Here is an 18,105-nt window from a genome sequence, read left to right as displayed (position 1 = left end):
CGCTCTCCCGTCGTTTGGTGTAAGGTGGTCATAAAACTCATACCCAGTCAAAAGTCAGCTGGCGGTTTTCAAAACAAACCTAGTTGTAGTCTTGCAGGGTGTGACCCTGCAAGATCCCCAGTAGAGGTCGACCGATATGGGTTTTCTCTGGCCGATGCCGATGCCGATCTTTAGAAATCAGGGTCAGCCGATGGTCGATAAATGCTGCCGATTTTTTTTGCCCGATATTTGGCCGATATGTGCTTGTTTTTAAACCTCTATTTGAAAGATAAAATGTAACACTAATATACACAGAATTTCTCAACAAAAACATTTATTGAACACTTCACCAATCTACACTTGTATACTTCAATTAAAAATGTATAATTTAAAAACATACTGTATATTGTATAAATAATATATGAAAAATATATTAAATAAACGAAACAGGTAAGAAGAAAATAAACATTGTCAAATAAACTTGTAAATGAAAAAAAAAAGTTTAGTGTACTTAGCAGCATTTATTAAATTCTGAGAATACAAATCTGCACATCTTCACAGAAAGTGACACGTTATTATTAATCTCAACACTATTTCCACCTAACTCCTGTTGAATCAAATCAGACTAGGGTTATCTAAAGTCAATTCTTGTTCACCTTGTTTGTTAGATCATTGTTCATTTGTTGAAGTGTTGTATCTGTGTTTTGGGGATCCTACTGTTACATGTCCTGTTGCACTCATTAGGATCAAAACTCTGAGTTGTAATTTAAAACTCGTCCAGCCAATTTAATAAAAGTAAGGGTTTTATTCATGCTCGAGTCCATAGATGCAGTTAATGGATACAGGCACGGAGAACTGAAGGCTCTGTTAGCAACGATTAGCTCCGTTAGCGGTTAGCTCCAGTTAGCTCCGTTATAGGAGTGGATGAGACTGTCACGCACAGGGGTAACAACCAGGCTTTGATAAATGACATTCGGGGAGCTTCCACAGCGGTGTGGCCGCGGTGTTTTGTACGGTTTTATTAGTACAGTTAATCCCAAGGCAAGAACACCAGCAATATGCTAGCTACTACTAACGGTAGCGTCGGAGCCTGAAGTGACTGTGCGAGACACACAGCGCAAGAATTAACGAGGGGAGGGGCTGGAGGCAGCTGGTCTGAGTGCGCTGTAAAAAATGTCGCCTATTCATGTTTTTAACACTAGGCTGCCCGCAGATGCGCCTGCCTATTAATCGGCTTAAAATACTGGGATATTGGCCGATGCCGATTATGTAAAAAAATGCCAAAAATCGGCCGACCGATTAATTGGTCGACCTCTAATCCCCAGTCTTTACATGTCATGACAGTCTTTAACGTTAGATGTGAGATGGTGTCAGACTTTTCAAGGTCTGTTCAGAGTCTTCTGGTGGATGGTAGGCGTACAGTGCTAAAATGGCACTTGTTGGTTTCTTCCTTCTCCTTATTGGCACATGCATATATAATTAGCCACTTGTTAACTAACGTTGGTCTCTTTAGTGTGTTCCTCCATGGGAGCAAAAATCCCAGTGTCCAAATCCAAATGGTGGTGATGTTTGGAGCAGCATAGCTCCGTTACAAGAATGAAAATGGAATAGACCTTTTGAGATTTGACTGGATTTGCGCAGCAGGTCAGAGCTTTGACTGAGGAAGAAAAGTTAATTTGAGTTGATTAAAACAACTAAAGGACCATTCCGGCGCAAAAGGAACCTAGGGGTTAATAACATATGTGCGGTAACTTGTTTAAAACTAGAGACGCATTCGATTAGCATGAAAACAGATCCCAGAGGACGGTCAACTCTGTACACATATGTTATTAACCCCTAGGGTCATTTAGCACCAGAATTGTCCTTTAAAAATCAATTAATCAATCGTGACATACCTGGACCAGATTTGAAATCATGAACTGATTCATATGCATACGATCCAAACTCCATATCAACATTTAAATGTACAGCTTTATTTTTATTTTTTTTTGCATATCTATCCATTTTGTTTAAACCTGGTATTTCTGCACAGTTGCAGATAAAGATTAGGCTACACTAATATTATTACTACAACGCTATTTGTAGAATTAGATTCCTGTGGTTGCTGCGTAGGATTGTTTTCAGAATTTCCAGTAACTCCAGAGCGATTTAGTTTTTTTTGTTTTTTTAAGGTGATGACATCATAAAGTGTGACTACAGCTGTTTAAAACTTCATCAGAAAAGCTCAATAGAAGCTTTGGATGTTAAACAATGACATTCTGTACAGCACTACATACAATGCTATTTGTTTTCCAGTAAAGCCGACTGGACTTTACTCAAAGTATTATCCGTTCCCTTCTTTCATATGCGTCAGGGCATTGTGATCACAAGCCGTTCTGAACATGATCCTGGAACAAACAAAAGAAAGAAAGAAAGAGAGAGGGAGAGAGGGAAAGGGAGGTATGGGTGAATACAGTACATGTTCAGGGAGGATTAGGAAAGGAAAGGGAGGTACAAGAGAGACACTGAGATTGACTTGGAATGTGAGGAATGACCTTCGCTCTGTGGGAGCTGTCCAAGCCCGACACACACACACACACACACACACACACACACACACACACACACACACACACACACACACACACACACACACACACACACACACACACACACAGACAGCAGTTGCTGTCTCTCCACACTGATACACTGTGCAAGAAGTTAATCAACTTCTTACTTCTACTGTGTGTGTGTGTGTGTGTGTGTGTGTGTGTGTGTGTGTGTGTGTGTGTGTGTGTGTGTGTGTGAGATCACAGCAGCTGCTCCTCAGTCTGGCACCAGTGCATCTGTCTGCAGAGACACAGTGAGACAGATTACACACTGACTGACAGATAAGAAGAAGAGTCAGTGGAGTGAATGGATGAGTGAACGTTCCACGTTTTTTTACATCCTCCTAATGTATGAAGCATCTTCAATTGTAGATGTGATGTAGATTCATATAAAACAGAAAGAAGCAGCAATTCCTTACTTTTAAGAAGGTGGACATGGTGAATGTTTTGGCATTTTTGCTTACCAAACCACTGAAACTGTTAATTGAACTGAAATTGACTAAAAGAATGTCCGTTGAATAGAAATCAATTCATCCATTCCTTTTAGCAGGCTTGACACCTATATATATAATATATATATATATATATATATATATATATATATATATATATATATATATATGCCTTATGCCAATATATATGCCTTATGCTTTATGCCTTATACTGTCTATATATTAGGGCTGTGCTCGATTGAAGAAATTCGTAGTTGACTAACACTCATTCAATTGTACCGACTAATCGATTAGTTGATTTAATCGACAGATCTCCACAAAGAGTCATGTTAAAGCATCACTTTAATTCTTGTGTTTACCAGAGATGTACTCGTACGTTTCTTTGAAAATAAGTCATTCAGCATGAAAAAAGTATCAAACATGACTAATGGACTAAAGAAATCTAAGTTGACTAAGACCAAAACCACCGATTAGTCGACTAATCGACTAAAAGGGAGCTGCCCTTATATATATATATATATATATATATATATATATATATATATATATATATATATATATATATATATGTATATATATATATATATGTATATATATGTATATACACAGTATATATATGTATATACATGACCTGTGGGATATGTATTGTTATGCTTTATACATCTATAAAAATAATCACTTTTTTCTTAACAAAGGATTGAAGGAATGCAACAAACAAGCAGAAAACACTTGTGACCACGGAATGGTCCTTTAATTAAATCTCTATTGCCAGATGCAGCTGTAGCTCTGTCTCTTCTTTACTGCTTTACTTTATTTCCTTATTCATGTCTCTTATCAACCTCACTCACACACACACACACACACACACACACTCTCTCTCTCTCATTCTCTCTCTTGACGCCCACACGACGCCAGAATAATCTGCCCATCCGCCAGGCTTTCTGTTAAGAAAAAACTCACACGCGTTTCCACACACACACACACACAGACACACACGCACATACACACGCACACACACGCGCGCCTGAACATCTGTTGGTGCTGTGTGATGTCAGAACCCTGTCTGCGGCAGTGTGTGAGCTCTGATTGAAAAGCACAGTGTAGAGTGATTCCAGCCCAATTAGATTCCGTTCATAGTGACGAATATAAGTAAGTTAACTAATCAGTGAGTTGACTGACTGAGAATGCATTTGGCATTTCTTATAATGAGCTATTTCTTTCAATCCATCTACCAGCTTAAAATACTACATGCTGGTTTTAGCTTCTCAGAATCACACACTTTAAGGACAGTACCAGACAGAGAGAAAGCAGGAAATTAAAGTTTATTGTCCTCCCTGCTTCTAGCAATCATAATATTACTCTTAGAATTGTACTTAATATCAAAGTCTGAGCCATATTGGGGGCAGACCCTTAGTAACTGTTTAAGGCCAGCACTATATGGACAAAGAATGAGCAGATCATCTGCTTACATCAAGTGGTTGATAATGGTGTCCCCAAACATACAGCCTGTTCCACAGTTGTTTAGCAGCTTTGATAGATCATCCATATAAAGATTAAAAAGAAAGGGAGATAAAATGCTTCCCTGCCTAACTCCATTGCTTACATTGAATGGGGCAGACATAGAGTTACCCCATTTCACATACATTGACTGATGAGCATATCAGAAAGCCAAGATCCTCACTAGATATTTGGGAACCCCTCTGTTGTGCAATTTGTAGAATAGCTTCTCATGATTTACACATTCAAAGGCTTTAGAGGCATGAATAAAACATAAAAATTGTGGAATTATGCCTATTATACAAATCTAGGACCTCCTTTAAGGCAAAAATACACATATCCGTGCCATGTTTAGGTTTGAAGCCAAACTGGTTGTCAGAGGTCAGGACAAACTCTTCCAGCCTATTCAGTATAGTCCTCTCCAAGACCTTGGTAAAATACTGGCCAAAGCTATGGGCCGGTAATTATCCAAGCTGTTAGTCTTTGATGATAGGCACTAATGTGACAGATAAAATAGAATCAGGTAAAATACCATGGACTAACAACCCAGTAAAACAAATACTTGCAAGTTTTAAATGCGCCGCAGATATCTTATCCATACCACATGCCTTATTATCTTTTAGCATCATAATTGCATCATATATTTCTTGAGGGTAAACAGTCACGTCTTCATTACTATCAATGTTACCCATTGTAAAGGAGTTACTTTTAACACAGTTAAACAGCTCATAATAATGTTTCTGCTAACTGAGTCATTTTTCTCTGAGCCGCTGACACCATCAATGTTCGTTGGTAACGATGTTTTACAATTATGCATTCTTTTGATTTCTTTCCAGAAATCAATAGGACTATTGTATTGCAGCTTCCTTGCAAGAGAGTCAGACCTCATAATGTTTTCATTCCTCTTAATGAAACGTAGAGCATATTTAAACTTTGCATTTACATGTTTCTTATATTCAAATAAGGGACCATGTTTATGTCTGCCAGACTCAACCCATGCTTTGAAGGCCCTTCTTGCCTCAGCATGTATCTCTTCCACACAGTCATTCCAGCCTGGCTTGACTTTGTATAATCTGTGTGTCTTATACAGAGGCCTGCTTGAAACCAGGAGGGACTTCACAATATTCTCATACAGGGAGCACAGCTCAATACCATGTTCTTACAATTAATATCATAGTATGCAATGGAATCTTTAGGTAATTCAGTGTTACTCAACACGATGTCAGACTGAATATAGTATTCTTTAAGGTCCTCCTCAATCAGATTAGACCAATCTATTTCCCCCACACACATGTTATCTACAGACAAGAGAGCAGCTATATTACTTAGATTTACAGATAAAGAAAAAGGCACATGATCAGTAAACACACACACCAAATTCACACAGTGTTGTCGCTGATGTCATCATTGACTGGCAGCTCTGTGTTTTTTCTGCTGTGGTTTTCTGACGGGGACATTTCACAGCTTCTTTTCTTTGCCTGTCTCTCTGTCACACACTGATACTCTGATATCACACACACACACACACACACACACACACACACACACACACACACACACACACACACACACACTCATTTCCTCTCCGAGTCTTTCTGTCTTGGACCTCATTTCAACCCCTGCATCTGTTTCTCCTGTCATCCATCCCGCCCCCTTTTTTTTGTCCTCCATTGAGTTACGATTGATTTATTAGATTTATTTTAGTAATCATATTACTTTATGCTTTGGGATTTTGTGCTCATGACTTGCAGCCGCCCCGCAGAGAGCAGTTGATTGGATTATTTTGATGGCGATCCAGATGTGGGCTTCCTCAGCTGTGAGATCTTTGAAGTCCCAGAGGCACATTTGAATACCGAAGACATCGATTTAACTGGATATTCATGTGACAGAAGTGATGCGTTTGGGTGTAATAGGAAATCAGAGAGTCACTCAGCAGTGTGCTTCATTTTACAGGGAAGTCACCTTTTAGCAGCAGGTATGTCATGTGTACTGTGCTTTCTAGCCGATGCAGTTCATGGATAAGAGGAGGGCTGCAGCTACCGATTATTTGGCCTTTTAACAAATTTGACACGCTCAAATTACACGATGAATGAAATATCAAATTCCTATAATATCTAATAAATATGCACACAGAGTGGATTCAGCCACAACCTTTTCTCTCTATAAAGTGTCTCAATAGGTGACATTTCAAGTTTGTGTTGGATCTTATCTCTCTCCTCCTCCCTCCCTCCTTCATCCCTCCTTCATCCCTCCATCCTTCCCTTCCCTCTTTTCTTTTTTTTATTGTGCCTCCTGTCTTATCTCCATGGTTACCTGAGGCACCGGGAATGTGGTGCCACCGAGGAATGTGTACAATTATTAAACCAGCCAGGGGCCAGACACACACACACACACACACACACACACACACACACACACACACACACACACACACACACACACACACACACACACACCTGCATTCCTTGGACATATGCACACAGTACACATTACATTTTGATAATTCTTATACGTCTTGACCAGCGTGTGTTAGCAGGTGTGTGTCAGGTTGGATGGAGAAGCCGGAAACTGCCTGAGAGCTTCTCCTGTACTATACCATAGTACTATACGGTAATTCCTCTACTGTGTGACAGTAAATCGCGTAGTTATGACACAATCGTTTTTTATAAAAGTGTGAGGTACAAGGTAATGGAGCCTTTTATACATTGTTGTGTTTCTTTAGAATTAAACAACGGACAAATAGAGTCTTTAAACGCTTCAGATGTAAAGTTATTCTCTGTCAAAGTGACGCCAAAAAGAATGGGAGTCAATGGGATGCTAACGGGATGTGATTACTTGGTAGCATCAGAATCTCCCCATAGGAGGTATGCGTTGTGGAGGCTCACTCACCCCCCTTGGAAAGAGGTCCATTACGACTCACATGAACTTCTGATTTATGGTCCTGCATAGCCTAGGTCAGGCCTGAAGTTTATACTTGTGCCTTGGTGTGTGTGCGTCGATCTCTTTAAGAGAATAGCAGGGCCAGCGTGTGTGTGTGTGTGTGTGTGTGTGTGTGTGTGTGTGTGTGTGTGTGTGGAGTGTGTGGTAGAGCGAGTGACGGGGAGGCGTCTTTGATAGCTGAGTTGTGAGTGGGAGGGTGTGTGGGGTGGGGGGTGGGGGGGCGCTGCCTCCACCCTGAGTCATCACTTACTGACTCCAGTTTATTTCAGAGCGGTTTGTCTGCCACTATCCAAAAAGAAAAACTCTTTTTTTTTTTTTTTTCTTTCTTTCTTATTCTCTCCCCCCTAGTTTGACCTGTTGCTGGCTGCCCGTTGCCATGGCAATGGCAGTCCGACTGGTGGGATTGACAGGCAATTCAGGGAAGGCTGACCTGGGAGGCTGACCACTAATCCATAAATCCTGTGGAGGGGGTGTGTGTGTGTGTGTGCATGCTGGAGAGAAACGTGCGTGCGTGCTCCCACTGAGACCTGGAGACAGACAGCTGAGAGAGAAAGCACATACAACGAAATTAAAAGTGCTACTGTATGGTGCAAACATAAAAACAAGCATTCAACTAAGAACATGGATCAGAGCCTACTAGAGCGGTGTAGTTCAGAGCAGATCCTCTGATCTCTCTGCACGTTCAGTCGCGTGTGTTTTCACTTAGAAACCAAAGTCAGGTGCTGTGAGCTGGTCCGACGTCCACCCTGGAATCACAGGAATGCTTCTGGGTTTGTCTTCATTGGGCCCCCGAGGGGCGTGTAGGGGCCTCGCTTTCTGTTTCTAGTCCTTTAGACACACACTCATGCACACGCACACGCACACACACACACACACGTGCTTATATACACACAGTGCCTTTAGTTAAGCCTTTATTTGTGTCTGAAGAAGGAATCCCCTTCTTTAACAGGACAATCTTCTGTACTAAAGTGGATATAAAAGTCTGTTACGAGTCCGTGCTCTCTTTGTAGTTTAGAGTTGGGATATACATGTTGAAGGGCTTTTTCTGGCTACTTTCTTTCTACCATACTATATACGTACAAAAAAAGTGAGCCGAGTGAATGATTGTGATTGTGACAGGGTTGATCCCTGAACTTTGCGGTAACAAAGTTGTGAATGGTTGGATGGATGGAGATGGATGGAAAAACTTCTCTTCTGTCAACAGGGAAAGATGACATGCCCCTCCCCCATACCCCTCCTCCCCCCTCCTCCTCATCCCTCCCTCCCTCCCTCCATCCTTCTTCTCTCTCATCAGCCTGAAACACACACTGCATGGCATTCCCCAGTGATGGAGTAGTGCTAGTTTTTGCAGGTCTTTGTGTGTGTGTGTGTGTACGTGCGTGCGTGTGTTTGTTTTGTGTGTTGTCATCACCTCTGACAGAACTGTCTGTTACAAGAAGGAAGTGTGGCGATCACAGGTGATTAGAGAGTGTGTGTGTGTTTTTTCTCGGACGGGGTGACAAAGAGAAGCTAAAAGTTGAACTTGTTGTTGCGTGTCAATTTACGGCGTAGTGAGTAGTATGAAAGGGTGAAAATCCGGACTTCCACCCAGGAGACCGGGGATCGGGTCCTGCGTGTCCCGTTTTCTAAACCCAACCCCGTTATTCTTTTCCTAAACCCAGCCCGCTTGTCCCGTTTCCTACCACGTTGTCCTTCCAACCGTAGCTTTCTTCTCACACAAGTGGGCGTGTATGTTTCCGTCAGACATCTGTGGTCTGGATGTGTCCAATGATAGACCTCGGACACAACGCTGTAGGGCGCAGCAAGGCATAGCCGGGCGTAGTAGGGCATAGTAGGGTGTAGCAGGGCACTGCAGGGCATAGCTGGATGTGGCAGGGCATAGCAGGGCATAGCAGGGCATATCCAGACGTAGCAGGGCACTGCGGGATGTAGCAGTAGTGCAAACATATAAGGAACTGACAGATTATATTTCACTGCAATTGTATTTTTTGATATAATTTGAAATAATTAATTTAGGAATTGATATCCTCTTTTCTAAATGCACATTTACTTTCCTTTCAAATCCAAACAAAGAACTTGTTTCAATACATAATTGCAGCCCGGCAATGACAGTAATCAAGACCAGAGTTGTAGAACTATGAATATATTTGTGCTGTTGATGGGTATGTCAGTGTGGTTGTTTCTACTTCAGAGGTCTTGTTTCCAGTGTTGCAGTTACTACTCTCATATTTCATCATCAGACATGTTCAGAGCTAACCCAACGGTGCCAACTGTGTCTGAATATGTGAATAATGTCAGTGTCTTCATCTCTGTGTCTCTGCAGGTCTTCCACGTGGCCTACGTGTTGATCAAGTTTGCAAACTCTCCCCGTCCGGACCTCTGGGTTCTGGAGAGATCCGTGGACTTTGGGCAGACCTACCAGCCCTGGCAGTACTTCGCCTGTGAGTAGAAACATATATTATATACATATATATATATATATATATATATATATATATATATATATATATATATATATATATATATATATATATATATATACCCTAATGTTGAAACGAGCCCTACGCCCCTGGGTGAATATATATATATATATATATATATATATATATAATACATTGGGTGGGACACACATGGGACCCCACAACATTTTGAGCGTCAATCTTCATTTCCTGCATTCTCATGTCAGAGAACAAGACCTCCAAAGTTTCTACAAAAAATCATCATAAAAGACATGAAATCACAAAAGATATTGCAAAGTAGACACAATTCTTGTTTCTCCAATACTTTTCGAGCCCCCTGAAAGGTTATTTTTGCCTCTTTTGGGGAGGGGGGTTGTCTTATGAGGGGGGACAAATCTACCTCTTCTAAATATTGGGGGACACACACATCCCCTGCACCCCCCCACCCCCTGAAATCTACGCCTATGTATTCACCTATACAATGCATGTGTGCCTCCAGATGTTATTCTGGTTATTAGGAGCAAACAGAGTCAGATTCCATCTTCATCACTTCATGCTTTCCTAACCTCCCCTAGGGTTCTCCTTAATTCTCCCTCTAATCTTAGAGTTAAACAGCAGCCCCGAGGGAGGTGGGGGGAGGGGATTACATCATTAGAGCTGCCATCTGATTGGCTGTGGCAGCTGTCAGTCCAGGTGGGCTGCAGGGGGAATTCCAGGCATGTCTGCTAACAGGTCGCAGCTTGTAGTCGAAGAGGGTGCATGTGTGTGTGTGTGTGTGGGCAGTTATTTGCAGTATTGTAAGATGCCCCAGGTGTCCTATAGATGGCAAAGAAATGAAATATCTTGAGTTTGATGGATATCTTTAACCTGAAATTCTTCAAGGTGAAGTCGTTAAACTTTACAGCTTGTTCTCAGAATGCTTGTGAGTACATAACTGCAGTAAAACTACACTATATACCAGTGGACTCACAGGGACTCCCGTTTCCATCAACGTATTTTTATGCGCATTTTGAAGTATCGCATATGGAAACGGAAAATGGAATACGGAAACGGCAAAAAAAGTTTTTCTGCTCGCTTTTTTTGCGTTTTTCAAAAAAGACTTAACGTGCAAAATGGGAGATGGCAACAGCTTTTGCCGAATAACTTGTGACGTAGCGAACGTGTAAGTCACATGACTATAGTCCCGGTATCCATCGGACAGGGGAAGGATCGGGATACGGGTCCCATCCAGGGCGCCGTACACTCGTGGTGGAGTTGCGGTGCGCTGTAGCCTGGGCCTCAGCCACGTCGGGTATACTGACGAATTGGTTCAACAGCTTGAATGGTACGGCCCTGCACACCGCATACACACAGCGGTGGACGGTTGTCTCACTGACACCAAAAGTCTCTGCCACAACCCTGTGTTCTGCACAGGTGGCCAACCTGTCCAATGCTACCTCTCTACGTGTAGCCAGGAACTTAGCTTCTAAACTCTTTGATTTAGCCAGCCGGTTTGCTATCTACAACCATGTGTAACGTTAATATGTGACCAAACTACGCTTTGTGTAGTCTAGTTTATTCACTCTGAACCATTTTGTCAGGTAGTCGAACATTCGTGGCCCAGAAGCTTCCTAAATCTGGTCCACCTGGTTCCTGGACTGACAAATGATGAGACTTAAAATGCTGCTAGTTGGGGCTAGTTGTCACTACTTTCAGTGTGCATCCCCAAAATCTTCTGGTGCCAGGACAAGGGCCAGGCGTGCCAACTGTCACCCCGAGCCGGCTCAAGTTGACGCGGCTACTTAAGATCACCTCCCACCTGCTGAGAACCTATTCTTTTTAACCCCAACAATTCAGTAAAAGTAACATTTGTTTTAGATATACTTTACAGTATCTGTAGAGCTTTTTTACAAAGGCAGTGTGTGAAGTGTGTGTGTGTGTGTGTGTGTGTGTGTGTGTGTGGTACTACAGAGTAAATTAGTGTGGGCCTCAAAGCTGTAAACCTATTTGTCAGTTTTAGTTTCAACTAATTGCTGCAGCTGTCAGCAGTACACACACACACACACACACACACACACACACACACACACGCACACACTCTAATAATCGACAGTGACATCTTGACATTATAAAGTCACCCGTCCCTCCTCTTCTTTGTCTTGTTTTCGTGGTCTTTCTCTCTTCTTCTGTGCCAAGGGCCCACGGCGGAGATAAAGGGGAAGTATTCCAGGAACGTACCGCTGCGTCTTCATGAAGAAACATCGTGACTTAAACAAGCCGCAGCCTCAAAGTGCCACACACGCTTATACAGTGTGAAATGACAGATGGTTGTTTCTCTGGAGCCAGACCGAGCAGCCAACATTTATACAAGGAGATGAAATGAGATGAGATGAACTTAACCCACCTTTTAGACTTCAGGCTGGTCATATTTTGTTAAAGTGGCTGAATTGTGTGAAAAAATCTGAAAATAGTGTCGTTTTTTTGTCAGGGACTATGCAAGATTGGATCAACTTAGATTCTCAACAGTGAGGATTTGCTTTTTCATCTCCATAAATTGGATATCTTTGGTTTTTGTAAGTTGCATTTTGCCCAACAATGCCCAACAAAACTTGCCATTCAGGGCTGCTGTACCTACATAATTGATACATTAAAAAAAATAATTCTAGATTAATATTGAATTAGATCAGATTAAGGTTTACAGTAAGGGTTGGCTTAAAAGGAGTTATACAGAGTTAGGCTACATTGACATTGCTACATTTTAGTTTTAAAACTTATATCTTCTGCTCCGTTTCTCCCTCTCATTCCCCCTGCTCTGGCGTTTTCCCCTCTCATTCCCCTGCTCTGGAATGTCCCCCTCTCATTCCCCCTGCTCTGGTGTTTCCCCCTCTCATTCCCCCTGCTCTGGTGTTTCCCCCTCTCATTCCCCCTGCTCTGGCGCTTCCCCCTCTTATTCCCCCTGCTCTGGCGTTTCCAAGCCCCTAAACCGGAGACGTTAGGAAACACTTCTGACCCGTTTTGGTTGGTAATCTGCGGGGTTGTGTTTCAGTCTCAACGGCTCCAAACGGAGACCTTTGGCCATGCTGACACGGACGCCAACGTTTCTCCTCCTGATTGACTCATGAGGTCTTGTTCTCTGAGACTAAGCTACTAATGTTACCATGGCAACTACCAGCAACGGGCGGAGTATACACGCTGCCTCCTGTTTATGCCCAGTATACCAGAATGTTGATGAGATATTTTGGTTTGGGTGTGTTAGTTTAAACAGAGATTAGTTCTACTGGAGCTACTGATTGTGCATTCCAGCTGTTGTGAAGCTGAAAATGCAGCTGAGGTATATTTAGGGAGGACTATTGGGTAAAATATAGACCTCCACCAAGCCGAGACCCTCCTCTAACTATCACACGGAGACGCATCATTAAAATGCAACAAAATGCTCAGGATGTTCACACGTTTGCAAATATGTGGCTGGGCTGATTAGAAGCTTTTCTTTTCTCTCCCCCCTTTCTCTGCCTCTCTCTCTCGTGTGTGTGTGTGTGTGTGTGTGTGTGTGTGTGTGTGTGTGTGTGTGTGTGTGTGTGTGTAGCCTCCAAGAGAGACTGTATTGAGCGTTTTGGACAGAGGACCATTGAGAGGATCAGCAATGATAACGACATTGTCTGCACCACCGAATACTCCCGTATAGTCCCACTGGAAAATGGAGAGGTGAGTGTGCGTTTTGGTCGACAGCTGTTGAGCTGAAACAATTTGTCAGTTAATTGACAGAAACATAACCAGCAACTAGGGGTGTCACAATTTTAATTTTAAATCAATCAGCGAAATCAGCAATTCCCCCAGTATTTTTTTCTCTATCCACCCTCGCCTACTTGTGCACGTCCAAAGAAAAAAACAACAGACACAGCATAGCTTACCAGCTGGTAGCATGCAGCTAAAGACACAGGGTAACGTTAGCTTTACAGCTGGTAGCATGCAGCTAATGACACAGGGTAACACTAGCTTACAAGCTGGTAGCATGCAGCTGAACACACAGGGTAATGTTAGCTTACCAGCTGGTAGCATGCAGCTGAAGACACAGAGTAACGTTAGCTTTACAGCTGGTAGCATGCAGCTAATGACACAGGGTAACACTAGCTTACAAGCTGGTAGCATGCAGCTGAACACACAGGGTAATGTTAGCTTACCAGCTGGTAGCATGCAGCTGAAGACACAGAGTAACGTTAGCTTTACAGCTGGTAGCATGCAGCTAATGACACAGGGTAACACTAGCTTACAAGCTGGTAGCATGCAGCTGAACACACAGGGTAATGTTAGCTTACCAGCTGGTAGCATGCAGCTGAAGACACAGGGTAACACTAGCTTACCTGCTGGTATCATGCAGCTGAAGACACAGAGTAATGTTAGCTTACCAGCTGGTAGCATGCAGCTAAAGACACAGGGTAATGTTAGCTTACCTGCTGGTAGCATGCAGCTGAAGACACAGAGTAATGTTAGCTTACCAGCTGGTAGCATGCAGCTAAAGACACAGGGTAACATTAGCTTACAAGTTGGTAGCATGCAGCTGCAGACACAGGGTAATGTTAGCTTACCGGCAGGTAGCATGTGTCAAACTCAGCTTCATGAAACATTTTGCCTTCCCCGTGAGTGAGTTATTGAAACAAACAACAAAGGTAAAGCATGTGGTCTCCGACGAGACTCCATTGTGCATTCATGTGTTAAACCAACGGTGCATTCAATTGCACCTCGTAAACTCTGAGAAACTCAAAGAACCCTTCTCTTATTGTGGCATTGAAAAAAATGTTTAAATAGAAAACTGAATTGAATCATGGATTTGGAGAATCGTGACATCCCTATCCGCAACAGATATGATTATAGATAAATCATTTCAATCATTTTTCGAGCAAACATTCCTTAATTCCACCTACTTTACATAAGGATGTGCTGCATATGTGACTGAATATCTTAAAGTTTTGGACTGGACTCTGGGACATTGTGATAGACGTTTTTCACAAGTTTTCTGCATTTTATATACAAAAATACACAAAGATAAAAAAATTATAGATTAGTTGGGAAAATAATCCGTTGATAAATCGATAATGGAAATAATAGTCAGCTGAAGCACTGCAAAGCTGCTATCGAGATCATGTTGTGGAATCAGGACCTAAATATCTTCAAGATTCCAAAGAGTCTACCAAGCTGTTTTCACACATATCTTTGTCACTCTAAAATTGTTCATAAACGTACTGAAATAGTTACTGAACTAGGAAATGAGCATGCAGAGCAATTTCAAAAAGCACATTATGTACTATACACAGTATATATAGTCTATGTATAGTATTATGATGCAGTAGAGCAGGTATTGTGAGTATAATTTGGTTGATACTCTCCCTCTGATGTAATTAATATATTTTGGGGTGTGTGAGCTGATATGCAGCGTCTGTCCTCCTGTCCCAGGTGGTGGTGTCCCTGGTGAACGGTCGGCCCGGGGCCATGAACTTCTCCTACTCCCCAGTGCTGAGGGACTTCACCAAGGCCACCAACATCCGGCTCCGCTTCCTGAGGACCAACACGCTGCTGGGACACCTGATGGGCAAGGCGCTCCGGGACCCCACTGTCACCCGCAGAGTAAGACAGGGCAACCAATCGGGACGGATTTGAACATTACACTAATACACTTACCTATCCTATATAATCTATAGGGTAACCCAGAAAGAAACAAAAGAAGAAGAAAAAATGATGAAGTTTTAACCTAAATTATAGTCTTTGATTACATTACAACATTAGACCTTTTATTGGAAAAGTTTGAATCCAGCATGGTTTAAATCCATCTTTACCAGCAGTCAGTCTTCTTTTTTTTTCTGCCTTTGCCGCTGCATATCTGCACATTAACACCATCTGTAGATGTAGAACTCATGTTTAGTATTGTTTTTTATTTTACAGTATTACTACAGTATCAAAGACATCAGCATCGGGGGACGCTGTGTGTGTAACGGACACGCTGAGGCCTGCAACGCCAAGGACCCCAATGACCCCTACAAGTAGGATACTGATATACCCAACCTTTAACAAACACACACGCACACACACACACACACACACACACACACACACACACACACACACACACACACACACACACATATACAGTATGAGGGGCCATCTGGGTCATTATTCACAATTTAACTCACACACATACAAGTGAAACGCTTTCACACGCAATACCTGCTAATACATAAACACTACTGAAACGTGAGTTGCACACACACACACACACACACACACACACACACACACACACACACACACACACACACACACACACACACACACACACACACACACACACACACACACACACAGGGTTGCACTGTCATGACTCACAGACTTGTGGCAAACCAACATTGTTTTGACTGGATTTTGTAGTGCGAGTGTGTCCTCGACTGAACAAAGATGAGCGAATGTCTTGGTTAACAGACACGTCTACCTGCTCCAACACACGGCCTCAAACATGCACGCACGCATGCACACACACACACACACACACACACACACACACACACACACACATATGCATGAATACACACACACTTGTACGGACTTGTTGAAGGTATCTGGAGACGGTCTCTTGGAAAGCCGGTGATGTAGCTCTTTGCCTGTTGTTGCACATGATTGAGTTGGGAATTTGGGAGGAAAGGAGGGATTTAGAGGGAGGAGAGGGAGACGGGGGGAGGGGTGGTTGGGCTGTCATATAGTTTGATGTACAGTAGAGGCGAATGTACTGCTGCTGGGAGGGTTGACACTTTGAACCTGAAGATAGCAGTCATTCGTTTGACAGTAGATACAGAGCGACAGGTGGCTCTGTTTTGGGTTATTGCTCTACTCTAAATCAGCGGTAGTCAATCTGGGGGCACGTTCTCCCCAAGGGTTGTATGACAATATGTAAGATTGGGAAACAAATGAAATCACTGTACCTCGCTGATCATACAGATTCTTTTGTCTTCATTTTACATCTGGATTTGGAGACCAGTTGAAGAGCGAGGACATACAGAGGTATCATGACCAGGATTAGGGTTGCAAAATTTTGGGAATACTCAAGGTGGAAACCTTTCGTGGGATGTAAGAGGAATTTATGGGAATTACCTGGGAACATAGGCATAACCCTGCAAGTTAGCCAACGCTAGCTAGCAAGTCAGCTAATGTGGACTGTGTGCAAACTTAGGGTTTGAAGTAACAACTCATTTATAAAAAAAATGTTTTTTACAATAAAGAAAGAATGGAGATGAATTAAAACTCCTCAATGAGTATGCTCAATCAAGCTAATGTTACCACTATCAATCAAGCCACATGGTAAAAAGCTAGAAAAAAAAACTTACATACAAGTTCAAACTGTGTATGCTGTAATGAAAGAAGATGAAAAGTATGCTGCTAAATGCAGTGGATGGTTACAATTGAATTAAATGGACATACTTTTAACTTTAACATGCCATAAGTGTTACTTTTTTATGTGCATTTTCCACCAAATGAGTTCTCAATGAAAAGGTAAGATTTTTATATTGAAATTGTACAAACTTTCCAAACGATTCCCCAAATTCCAGAGCTTAACTTCCCTTGGAACATTTCCAGATATATACCTACCCTTTGCAGCCATCACCTGGATTAATGTTGAATTACTAAAGTGACATATCAGTCACAATAGGCAGCAGAGGAGCGCATTATTCATTATCATTTTCATTATCAGCCCAAAATATGTGCTTGTGTCTTGGCTCAGAGTTTAAATGCCATTTCGGTGAATCCCTTAGGACAGACCGAGACTTTGAGATCTCCAGTTACACTGTAAGCAGAGACTGCAATCATTTTCCAAAATGTCATATCTGTGTTTGAGTCTGTATCTTTTAGACGCTGAGCAGAGCGGAGTTCAGCCTCAGACACGCTGTCAGGTGTGTGTTTAAACTAAAGCTGTTGAAATTCAACTTCACCTCCCGTCCTCTGCGTGTCTGCCCGTGTTTGTGGCAGAGGACTGTGTGTTTGATGGGTGTTTGTAATATCTCGGAGGGGCCCCGATAGTTACTGTAAGAGGACGACGTCTGTGTACTTTCACATATCTGCTTGCATGCAACCACCTCTTCACACGCTTCTCCCCTCGGCGTGTAACACGTTTTTTCAGCTGACAGCAGAGTAGTCTCGCAATGCCAGACCTTCCTCCACAGCGCTACAGAG

The 18,105-nt window shown here is 42.3% G+C and overlaps 1 protein-coding gene across 4 annotated transcripts in view; it reads left to right on the top strand.

Annotated features, from left to right (window-relative positions):
- lama5 (laminin, alpha 5) overlaps window positions 1–18,105 on the top strand; it is a 153,129-nt gene that overhangs the window by 40,600 nt on the left and 94,424 nt on the right. For 3 of the 4 annotated variants that reach the window (XM_028583486.1, XM_028583485.1, XM_028583484.1), the window contains exons 3-6: window positions 9,780–9,897; window positions 13,478–13,596; window positions 15,343–15,513; window positions 15,829–15,926. In XM_028583486.1, coding sequence (XP_028439287.1) covers window positions 9,780–9,897; window positions 13,478–13,596; window positions 15,343–15,513; window positions 15,829–15,926 — 506 coding nt within the window. Of the gene's footprint in view, window positions 1–9,779; window positions 9,898–12,379; window positions 12,468–13,477; window positions 13,597–15,342; window positions 15,514–15,828; window positions 15,927–18,105 lie in introns of those variants that run through there. The other variant, XM_028583487.1, reaches the window with a different exon arrangement.

This window comes from Perca flavescens, chromosome 7 (assembly GCF_004354835.1).
Source record: "Perca flavescens isolate YP-PL-M2 chromosome 7, PFLA_1.0, whole genome shotgun sequence".
NCBI classification, from domain to species: domain Eukaryota; kingdom Metazoa; phylum Chordata; class Actinopteri; order Perciformes; family Percidae; genus Perca; species Perca flavescens.
This window is presented reverse-complemented; position numbering and strand designations above follow the sequence as displayed.